General features: G+C 42.2%; 1 protein-coding gene across 1 annotated transcript in view; it reads right to left on the bottom strand.

Annotated features, from left to right (window-relative positions):
- LOC311230920 (integrin alpha-5-like) overlaps positions 1–12340 on the bottom strand; it is a 165316-nt gene that overhangs the window by 79960 nt on the left and 73016 nt on the right. The window contains exon 19 of the mRNA XM_084317367.1: positions 4793–4860. Coding sequence (XP_084173493.1) covers positions 4793–4860 — 68 coding nt within the window. The remainder of the gene's footprint in view (positions 1–4792; positions 4861–12340) is intronic.

The raw sequence follows: 12340 nt of genomic DNA, 5'->3' as shown, positions 1-12340 counted from the left end.
AATTTGAATTGATCAAGGAAGTAAGAGACAAGGAGGGAAGGTTTGTTCTGGTGAAGGGGAAAATGGAGGGTCAAATGATTACGTTAGTAAATGTTTATGCACCCCCAGAGAGTGAGAGGGATTTATATGAGACCATTTTTGATATGATAGTGATGGAACTAGAAGGGATATTGATATGCGCGGGAGATTTTAATGTAGTACTGAATCACGACCTAGACACCACGAGTACTAGAAAAGGACGGGCACCAATCAGTAGATATATGAATATTCAGATGACGGAAATGGGAATTACAGATGTTTGGAGGGGGATGCACGCCATGGACAGGGAATACACACATTACTCACACCCGCACGTGACATATGCGAGAATAGACTACTTTTTGATGACGACGGGGGACAGTTACAGGGTACGGGAGAGCAGAATAGGAGTAGCGGACATATCGGATCACAGTGCCATATATCTGACAGTAGATCTAGAAGGGAGACGGAGGAACACGATCTGGAGACTAAATGTAGAAATATTAAATAACAAGGGGGTGGTGAGTCAGATCAAGGAGGAGATAGCCAGGTATAAGGAAGAAAATGACAACGGGGCGGTAGATCCGAACATTCTATGGGACACACTGAAGGTGGTGATAAGGGGGAAATTGATGGAGAAGACAGCAATGCTGAAGAAGGCCAGAACGGAGACATATCACAATCTGATAGGGAAGCTGAAGAAGCTAGAAGGGAGACACCAGATATCAAAAGAACAGGAAACGCTCGGAGAAATCAAAGAAGTAAAGGCCAGGATAAATAGGGAATTATTGACGGAAATAGAAAAGAAAGCGAGGTTCATGAAACAAACGTACTATGAAGGGGGACCAAAAGCGACCAGACTGTTGGCTAGGAGAATTAGGACGCAACAGAAGTTGAACACGATACACACAATAAGGGATATAAAGACTAATGAAATATTGAGAGACCCAGCTGAAATAGAGAGGACATTTAGAGAATACTATGAGAAACTATACACACAGCCAAAAGCAGCGGGAGAAGAAGAAATAGAAGCATATCTGGAGAAGCTAGAGTTACCATCGATAGGGAAAGAACAGAATGAAGAATTAAATAAAATAATTACGGAACGAGAACTGGAAGAGGCAATTAGTAGAGCTAAAAACAACAAATCTCCGGGGAGCGTCGGATTCCCATCGGAATTCTACAAGACATTTAGAACGGAATTAGCACCCATGTTAGGGGCGGCGTTCAGACACACGATGGAAGAGGGCAAAATGCCCCCCTCGTGGAAGGAAGCCATAATCACCACGATACCGAAGGAAGGGAAGGATAGAGAATTATGTAGTAGTTTCAGACCTGTGTCCATACTCAACGTGGATTACAAGATGTATACATCGATAATATCAAAGAGATTTGAGACGTTTATGCCAGACATTATAGATGAAGATCAAACTGGATTTATTAAAGGGAGACAGACACAGGACAACGTGAGAAAGACATTACACATAGTAGAGGAGATACAAAAACAAGGTGGTAGCGCGGTACTGATTAGCCTAGATGCAGAAAAAGCATTCGACAGTGTGAGCTGGACATTTTTATATAAAACATTGATGAGGTTCGGACTGAACGGGAGGGCGATGAAGATGATCAAGGTGCTATATCAAGAACCGACAGCGAGGGTTAAGGTGAATGGCAGCTTGACGGATAGAATCAGATTAGAGAGGGCTACCAGACAGGGATGTTGTCTCTCACCGACGCTCTTCGCCGTTTTCATAGAACCACTGGCACAACTGATCAGACAGACCGAGGACATTAAGGGAGTAAGGATAAAGGGAACGAAATATAAACTAGGCCTATTTGCGGACGACGTGATAGTATACATGAGGCAACCAGACAAGAGCTTCCCGGCACTGATGGATCTACTGAAGGAATATGGCCACTACTCAGGATACAAACTAAACGTGACAAAGACACAGACCTTAGCATGGAACTATACCCCAACGATGGAAATTAGGGAACAGTACGGGATAAGATGGGACATGGACAAGATTAAATACTTAGGGGTGAACATCACGAGAGGGGTGGAGAAACTGTTTGAGGCGAACTATACACAGATAAATCAGAACATCAAGAGAGACTTAGAGAGATGGACAGTAATGCCCTTGGACTTCAATTCAAGAATAGAGGTCATTAAAATGAACATACTATCAAGGTTACTGTACCTATTCCAGTCACTACCGATACAAATACCACAGAATCAATTCAGGGAGTGGGACAGACTGATATCGAGGTTCATATGGGCGGGGAGAAGACCACGGGTCAGATATAAAACACTACAATTACCAAAGGAAGAGGGAGGGATGGCAGTACCCAGCCTACAAGATTATTACTATGCAGCACAACTGAGAGCAGTGACGTGCTGGTGTAACGACAGATATGAGGCAAGATGGAAAGACATTGAAAAAGAAGGGGAGGGATACAAGGTACAAGCTCTGGTGGGAGATAGGGAACTATTTAAAGAAAAAGAGGGACTATTAGATCCAATCACCAAATGCACCTTGACCATATGGAACAGAGTAGTAAAAACACACAAATTGGAGAAGCAGTCAGGGGTTCTGAGATGGGTAGCACATGACAAGAGATTCAAACCAGGGAGGTTAGACCATGGATTCAGAAGGTGGGAGAGGGGGGGGGGGGGGGGGGGGGGGGGCAACAGCGATATGCAAAATGATAGAGAAGGGGGAAATGCAGACACTACAAAAATTAAAGGAGAAATTTGGACTAGAAAACAGGGACCACTTCAGATTAGAGACTACTACAACAAAGAAATAAGGGGGGCCAAAGACGAAGAACAGAATGGAATAATAAAGATGATAGTATGGGCATACGAAGGGGGGCAAGGAAGAGTAATATCAGCAATATACCGGGCTATAATGAACAGCAAGGGACACACGGCCGATTACATAAGGGAGAAATGGGAGAGAGAGCTAGAGATAGAAATAACAGGGAAGGAATGGGGGAACATATGCGAGGTGCAACATTCAACAACAGGATCGAGGATATGGAAAGAGTTTGGATGGAAAAACATAATCAGATTCTTTATAACCCCAGAGATGAAGGGAAAATATGCACCAACACAAAGAGCATGCTGGAGGATGTGTGGGAAGGAGGGGGCAAATCACACGCACATATTCTGGGGATGTCAGAAGCTGAAGGGGTATTGGGAGGAGATAGGGGAGGCAATGATCAGAATATTAGGATACGGATTACCACAAACAGGACTGGTGCTTTACTTAGGAGACCTGACACACGAGGGAATACAAGGGGGGGACAAATATTTAATAAAGATAATGTTGATAGCGGCCAGAAAAGCAATAACGAGACTGTGGTACAAGGAAGACCCACCGACAATAGCACAATGGGTAGGAATAGTGGAAGATATACAGGATATGGAGAAGATAACACACATGCTGAGGTTACAGGAAGAGAAATTTGGAGAAAGATGGGGTAAGTGGGAGGATTACAAGGGGAACGAAAACGACATCACAGAGGAAGAACCAAATACACCACAAGAGGGCGAAGGGTAAAGGAGGAAAGAGGTTCAAAGAGGGTCTCTGAACCCATGTCACACACTTAATGTTTTCTAATTTCATTTTGGTTTAAGGTATGACAACTGTTTTATGTTTTTTATTTGCTTAAGTCAGTATTTTTTATTTTTCGTCTTTTGGGTATTACATTTTTTATTTATTATTTATGTCTGATTAATAGTGTTGTTGATGTTATTGTATATGTCGTGTTGTTTGTCTATAAATGTTTAATAAAAAATGTAAGTTTAAAAAAAAAAAAAAAAAATTTATTTGTGCGCCCCCTATGGGTTGGTTGCGCCCTTAGCATTTGCCTATACTGCCTATGCCAAAAACTGGGTCTACACACACACACACACACATAACACACACACACGTGTACTGTATGTACGTGTGTAATGAATCGTTCCAGCAACAGTACATTCTATTATTCTAATGTCTTGTTTTATTAGGAGATTGCTGATAATGCGCTGCCCCCCTGGTTCATGACCGCAGACGGAGCAGGAGGTGCCCTTGAGAGCCAAGCGCACAGTCGTTCAGTATTGACACCACGAAGTTCTTATTTATTTATTTATTTTCTGACATGGTTCGTTGAGTCATGATATTGTCGTATTTATTATCATTATAATTATTTTATTCCACGGATGTCTGTAGAATTGAAGTGAACACAATCCCCAAGGACTTCTCCCAAATTAAGCCGTTAAAAACACGGGCGCACACCGGTCTGTCCGACTTACGACTGCCTTTTCGAGTTTGTAAATCAAAATGAACCCGTTCGAGAATGCCAAATAAGTTTGTAAATCGAATTACGAAGAAATGTCTTAACTTTCTCGTATGTCCGTTCGAGAATGAGGACCATTGTTTTTATTCCGTTGTCTGCTTACACCACATCCGTGAATGTAATGTCTGTTCGGATCTGCACTAACATGGCTAAGGAAAAAATGCCTCTGGAATTTAATGGGTGCAAAAAGAATGGCCCATAAAAACTGAAAGGTGTAGCTTATTGTCTACCAATAATGTCGCCATTATTACACAATAGTGAGAGGCTAAATTGATTCACAAAAGCAAAAAATACCCAAATATAAAAACAAATGGCCTAAACAGCCTCACACTGTGGATATGGCTGTGAAATACAATAATTATGTTCTACATTATACACTATACAAAAAAAACCACATCTTATCTATACTAGAAAAAAGATATCCTCTCACCCGTAAGCAGCCAGTTTGAGGTCCGGGACACAGATGTTGTCCTCCCCACAGTCCAGCTGAATCTGGGCCTGAGAAACAGGGGAGAGGGAGAAACAGAGAGAGAGAGAATATTGAGAATTTGAGCCACAATCACTACAAAGACACAATACTGCCGTACGATGACACCCCATGTTGCCCACATTGCTGCTTTTGTTTGCATAGCACTTCATTGAAGATATTCTTTTAGTCTGATACTTATTGCCGGAACCTTGTTTGTTTGTAAACTAGTAAACTAGAGTATAACAGGAAGAGGGTTTATTAGACACTAATCTCCTAGGACCTAGGCAGTTTGGCGGAGATTAGTTATAGGTACTGGGAATCTTTTAATGTCAGAAGCCTGTCAGCAGTCTTTTATAGATTTTAATGTAAAAAAATCTATTATAATGAATAAGTGTGGAAAGGCGAAAGTGCGCTTTTCATGTTGTGATAATTGTAACTGAGGGGTTACAAAACCCTGACTGTATTAAAGATTGTGATAGATTAAACCACTGCTAGGTATGTACTTTAATTACTGGCCAGACAGTACATCTAATATATGGTAGACACTCATAACAACACAGCACTGACAAAAAAATATCATTTGAGGGTATTTATTATTATGCAATAATTGGTTACAGATATGAGAATTAGGGTCGCGCTTGTATGGCGAAGAATAGGCATAAAGTCAGTCAGTAGCATAAGTCAATGGGAATAAAATAATTCCTACGATGGGGTACTAGGCTAACGCCGCCTGGCGTATAATGGCAATTATAGAGGGCAACGCTGGTACCGCTTGGAGACAATGGGTTCCTCCCAGAGTTGTAAGGTCTGGAGGAGAGAGGAATGTTCGGATACTCAGTCTGATCAATTGAAGAAGAAGGGGATTCACGTACAGAAGCCAGTCCTTGTAATCCAAAGCTCAGCATCAAAAGCAATAACTGTAATCCAATTGCATGATAGCAACGATGATAGCCAGCTAGCCTCGGTCCATGAGGCCAGCCCGAATGTAGATCCTCACGGGGTTAAATCCAAACGACAGTGGAGATTAACGATGCTCTTCTCCGGGTAATACGTTCCACAATCAATATAATCCAACCAATACTGGTTCTGCAATCGCCGCCGTCGGTTCTCCTGTGCACATGTCCAGTAGGTTCTCCGACTAGGCCTCCTCGTGTGCTGGTACCAATGTATTTAGTCCACGCGCACTGGCTAAGGTCCACTAGCTAAACGAACGAACTGCTGGGTAATGCTACACACGAACGAACTGTGGTTGGCACGATACACAATAAATTAACGACTATTTACTTCACATTAAGCTAAGTCGAACTTGACGTTACTGCATTAAATCTGACACTTTACTATTCAATTCGCACATGGTTCTCAACGCTCTGTTAGACGCACTGCTGCTCACTTCACTGTTATCGAACTGCTGAACAACTACTGTTCGCACCTGCCGCAGCATATATACTTAATTGGCTATCTAGTGCCAAACCTCAGTTCTCGTCTCGAATCAATACGCTGTCTCCGGGCATGTTACGACATGCCCGGGCTCGCCTTTGAACCTGACTTTGGGGGCTTGCGGTCTGGCGCCGATGGCGTTATCCAATAAGGAAAGCGAATATGACTATGATTCGAATGCAGGCTTAAAGGGATATACCGTGTATATATAAATAATATACAATGTATATAAAACAATAAATGTAGATTCTCAGCTTTAATCTGGCCCTTCACAACAATAATGATAAAGTATAGCCATCATACCGGTGATGTGAGAGGTGATATAGGGCTTCTCACTTGTCACTGTGATCTGGAGTATGTGGTGTCAGAGCGACCTATAGCATATAGACGAGGGATACATTATTAACAACTTGTTGATTCATAGCGCATTTGCAATCAATTGATAGGACGCATTGCGCATGGGATAGCATGAATGTTTATATACTATAACGAAGGGTTATAGCCAGTGTACATATCTTTGATAAAGAACCAAAGGCAATCAGAAGGCAGTGGTGATTTATTATATTGAGTGGTCTCTAATCTTAAAGTTATCTTAGGCCAGATCCGACAATTCAAAGCTGATGTAGAGAGTTGGAATATGAACATACAGCGTGCAATGGAATGCCTTTTGGAGGTGAACCATGTTGATGATGTTGGAGGGGGTGGTTAACTGGAGGGGGTGGATTAGTTACCCCTCCCCTCAGAAATGGGGAAATTGTGCAGTGAAGGTGGCTGGGAAGCCAGTCACTGGATTTGTGCTAGCCAGTGCAAAGTGGTGGAGCCACCAGAGTCTGAATCTTAGAGAAATAATATTATGCCTATATCTTTATCCACTAAGATATACCATTCCAAAAGATAGGGACTGAGGTGACTGTTGTAGGCCAGGGCCCGCAAAGGAACCATCCGGTTAGTGATGGGGGTGAACTGCTCAGGTGAAGCAACATAGTGAGAGATCACACTGACATAATACCTCACTATGTTTTGGCTGGTCTATTACTGTAGGAAGTCACCAGGAGGGACAGATGGTTGATCATGGAGGGGTGAGGGGTAGAGATTTAGTCAATTCAACATTTATAAAAATGTTTGTCAATTCAACATATTTAAGCATAAACAAACATACAGAAAATTATATTTTCGCAAGATACTGCTCTGTTTTTGTGTTCATTCTGTCTTACAGACTTGAGGAGACACCTGAAGAGAGAGGGGGACGTGTCAATCCAAATCAAACCAACGACCAAGAGTCTAGGGGGGAGATTGATAGTTTCTCCTATTGGAGGGGTGCAGCGGTTAGAGTCCTGCTCAGGAGAGCAGATGTAGAGTGCCCTATCCATGAACATTCACAGAGAACATCCAGGGGAAGCTGAGGGTCGGTCCAGGATCTGTGATCATTCATAACATGTCTGCCTCATTCCAACGGGGGAATGACGATTGCTGACCTGAGAACGAGGGATTTCCTGTCCGGCTCAACGGAGCCGATGCAGAGACTCGGTCTCCACTGTGGTATTTTTCAGTACATGTTTCTGGACACTGGGTATTAGGCACATGACATCCATTTCATAACAATGGATGTTTGGGTATTGGTAATGTCCTGTAGAGTAGTCAAGTGTTAGTCGCAAGACTACACTACCAATAATCCTAAAAAACTAAGAGGCCTATCAGGATGTCCTGATATGATAATTATGAGGATAATGTGTTTTCCTAAGTAGAGGTAACCTGTTAAACTGCTATGTTTTAACATGTTTAAGTGTTTAGCCATATTATGTGTTTTATCTTCCAAATCCATGTAGGATTCTGTAATTATATTTATAATCGAGGGGGGATTGTAGGATTTGGGTATAGCGTTTTCTTAGAAGAAAACCATTATGACAATTATATAGGTCTAAGTTCACTTGGACCTTAACCCTTTCACTACCACACTACCAAATCGTTAACCCTTTCACAACCATGTAGTGTGGTAGTGAAAGGTTAACCTTCTGTAGTGTGGCAGTGAAAGGGTTAAGCCGAGAGAGTGTTAATATGAAAAGAATAGTCTATTCGGGCAGCTGGGTGGCGCAGTGGGCAAGGCGTTCACCACTAACGCAGGAGATGCTGGTATCGAGCCCAGCTCTCTGCGTTGCGTCCGGCTTGGCCGGCCGTCATACTAACACAATTGGCAGTGTTAGAGGGTGGGAAAGCCGGTGGGTGGGGATTGGACGTTGTGGACAGCGACTCCTACAGGTCGGTTGGGTGACGCCTGTACAGCAGAAACAGGAAGTATCGGGGGCAGCGTGACTCGTGAGCCTCCCACGCGTTACTCCTCGCCACTGAGAGTTCGAGCTGTCTTGTGAAAAGATGCGACAGGCTACCTCCTTGTGTACCGGAGGGGACACGTGATGCAAGGCTTCTATCCTCACTACAGCCGACCAGTGGGAGGCATAGTCTAGCAACGTTCAAGACAGGGGAGGGGAGAATTGGAATTACGAAATTGGGATGGGAGAAAAATAGAAAAATAAGGAGAAAAAATGTATTAAAAAAAATAAAATAAAGAATAGTCTATTCTTATTTCTTTTTTTGTATCTACTTTTTTCTCCCATTTTCTATTTTTCTCCCATCCCAATTTCGTATCGTCCAATTCTACCCTCCCCTGTCTCGAACGTTGTTAGGCCATGCCTCCCACAAGCCGGCTGCAATGTGGACTAAGCCTTACATCACGTGTCCCCTCCGGTACACGAGGAAGCAGCAGTCGCATATTTTCACCTGCACAGCGCGACCTCTCAGCGTCTGGGGTCTGCGTTTGGAAGGCACGCCGCCCCCGTCGCTTCCTGATTCTGCAGCGCAGGCGCACCAACCGACCTGTAGGAGTCGCTGTCCACAACGTCCGATCCCCACCCATCAGCTTCCCACCCCCTAATACTGCCAATTGTATTAGTATGAACGACCAGCCAAGCTGATAGCAATGCGGAGAGCTGGGCTCGAACCCAGCGTCTCCTGCATTGGTGGTGAGTGCCTTGCCCACTGCACCACCTAGCCGCCCCCGTCTATTCTTATTTCTGACCTGATTGTGTTGATATGTGTCAACATTTTAGTTAACTAGACTAGATAGGTATCCAGATGGAGTATATCGCTGGGGGAACGAATCTAGGAGAACCAAGGTTGTGTTGAACTTTAGGCGCCAGAAATGGAGATAACTAAAGGAGTGGGTGATAACAAAATTTGTTATCACCCTCTCCTTTAGTTAATGGTCTCCATTTAATGGTCATATTATGCCAGGGAGAGAGAGAGTCTTGGTCTCTCTTTGGGTATTTCTCTCTCTATCGCTCATACATTCTAGCCATCTTTACATAAGGTCCTCCATTTTCAATTCATCAAGAGAGTATGCACTTTGGTATTCAGATGGGGGAGAGTATGCACTTACTTTGGTATTCAGATGGAGGAGAGTATGCACTTTGGTATTCAACTCAGAGTTGAGAGTATCCACTGCTCAGCTTAATGATATTGTAACTGTTTATGCCAATAAACCTGTGTTATAAAGAGAATACCGGGTGTCGTATATTATCTCAAGGGGAGATTTCATTTGAGTGACTTTACCACACATGAGTCCTATCCTGTAGGAAGACAGGATAAGTAACATTAATTAACACTTTCAGTGCCAAAAAAACGTAAAAAGTCGTTTTTGGATCGTAAAAATGTTCTTCTATATTTGTATTCATTATTCATCCAGGGACCTTGGTGTTACCATAGGGAATGAGTCTGAGATCGCCAAAGTGCAATACCGGCCGCATCCAGCTAGACGGCGGTATCGAGCACCCTTTGAAACCTTATATCTTGGCCTGTGCAATGGTCAAATGTCTCCGGGCGCAGTTTTCTGGGTCGGGCCAGTCGAGCGGTTCTCCCGGTTGCATTGAAGCACGTCAAATGCTCCCGATCCATATGTTGTGTGGGTTATGTCGTGGACCGAATAGACATCGGATGGACCAGATGGCGATCAAACAATTGGAATATTATTTTTGGAATACTCCCGATCACAGGTAAGGACTATCTGACGTAAATTCTGGCTTGATCGTGCAATGCTTTTATACTGATCGAGCTGATCAACGTTTTTAGTGTTCAATACGAATTCCGTTACTGGCAATCAAATAATCAGAAATGACCCCCCCCCCCCCCCCCCCCCTTTCATGCATTCATGATGAAACATAATATTTGTTTGATGGGAGTGTAACTGCCTCCGTGTTCAAGTTTAAGTTTAAGTATGATGTCATAGTAGAACCGGCTAGAACAGATTTGATTTGGGAACAGTAGCGTGTCCAGGCAAGAAACGGCAACGCTTATAGTAGGATTCACGTTGCGCCCTATAACTTGCTTCCCAGGAATGATCCCGGATCACAGAAATTATACTTATATTCACCACGGTATAACACGGGAACGTATGGATGAAAAAATTTATTCTTTTTCACATATTGAACGATAGATAGTTGATGTCAAATGGGCCATAGTATTGTATCCATAGCTATAATATAGAATATAGTTATAGCTCTACAAATAAGGTGACACACTCCTATCTTTTAAAGCGTGGCATTGCTACAACGGGTCCCATCTAATGCCTGGCACTGAATGTTAGCAGAATATAACAGGTGATAAAGTAACACACGATGGTGTGACTCACTAGAGTGCTTGAAGATATTTAAAAGTTCATGTACAAAGAGTGCTGATAAATACAAAATGAATGTAATGGCGTCATAGAGTGAAAATTAAAGAAATTGTGGGGTGGGGGAAACTGTACAACTGTACATTGGAATATCGACGAAACCATGCTTGGTTCCAAGAAGAGGGTCTCGTGTATTATTGGGTTAGGACATTTACTGTACATTGGAGGGGGTTGGGTTAGGACATTTACAGGGGCCAGTTTCGAATTGCAGTCTCCCGTAGGTGCTCTTTGAGAGTGGTTTTGAAAGTCAGTTTTGAAAGCATAAAAAAACGACCCCCCCCCCCCCCTTTCATGCATTCATGATGAAACATAATACCTATTATATACCTTTGATTTGGAAATAGTAGCGTGTCCAGGCGAGCAATGCGAACACTTTTCTATTTTTTATAACTTTCTTTATTGGAAGTTTTCAAAAAAATCAAAGTACAGATAGTTATATAAATTATACATTATGGGGGAGTGGGAGGGGGGACAGCGAAGAACAGATGGGTTTCAGAGAAGTGGACAATAGTAATAGCAGTACATTTACATTTACATTTTGTAATTTAGCTTTTATCCAAAGCGACTTACAAGTTTTGTACAACAAGTCAGCAGTAAGGGTACAACTCTATCAGCTGAGTAACAATGTCCATCAAAGTGTTCAAACTTGAGTGCTGCAGTGATGAACATTGTTACTAGTAGTAGTAGTAATAATAGCAGTAGTAATAGTAATAGCAGCAGTAGTAGTAGTAGTAGTAGTAGTAGTAGTAATAATAGTAGTAGTAATAGTAGTAGTAGTAGTAGTAGTAATAGTAATATGGTAATAGTAGTAGTAATAGCAGTAGTAGTAGTAGTAGTAGTAGTAGTAGTAGTAGTAGTAGTAGTAGTAGTCATGGCCGCCTAGTTATAGTTGAAAGTGGGGGTGCAATTTTTTTATTTATTTTTTTGACAGGCAAGGGGTGGTTTGGAGGGGGTCCGTCACGACCCCCTCCATGGCAGACTTTTTTTTTTTTTTAATTTAATGAACCTGTACGTGCAATTTCCTGCAATATAGAGCCTTCAATCTTGACCAATACAGCTGCTCTTTTCACTATAAAACTCAGTTTATATTGCAGTATGATAGCCAATTACTATAATAATAATATATTATACTGTATATACACTGTATATTGATTTTTCGCTCATTCATTTTTATTAAATCAATCTCCTTTCAAATAGGCCAAGTTTTTAATAAGAAAGCGAAAAAAGATATATTTCCATTACCTGTAAATCTTGTGTCTCTTTCTCTCCTTCTCTGCCTCCTCCCTGAGTCTGCAGTGCACAATCATGACATCGATCTCAAAAAAAAAAAAGAAAAAAAAAAAAAAATG

Source organism: Notolepis coatsorum (assembly GCF_963971535.1).
Source record: "Notolepis coatsorum genome assembly, chromosome: 6".
NCBI classification, from domain to species: domain Eukaryota; kingdom Metazoa; phylum Chordata; class Actinopteri; order Aulopiformes; family Paralepididae; genus Notolepis; species Notolepis coatsorum.
This window is presented reverse-complemented; position numbering and strand designations above follow the sequence as displayed.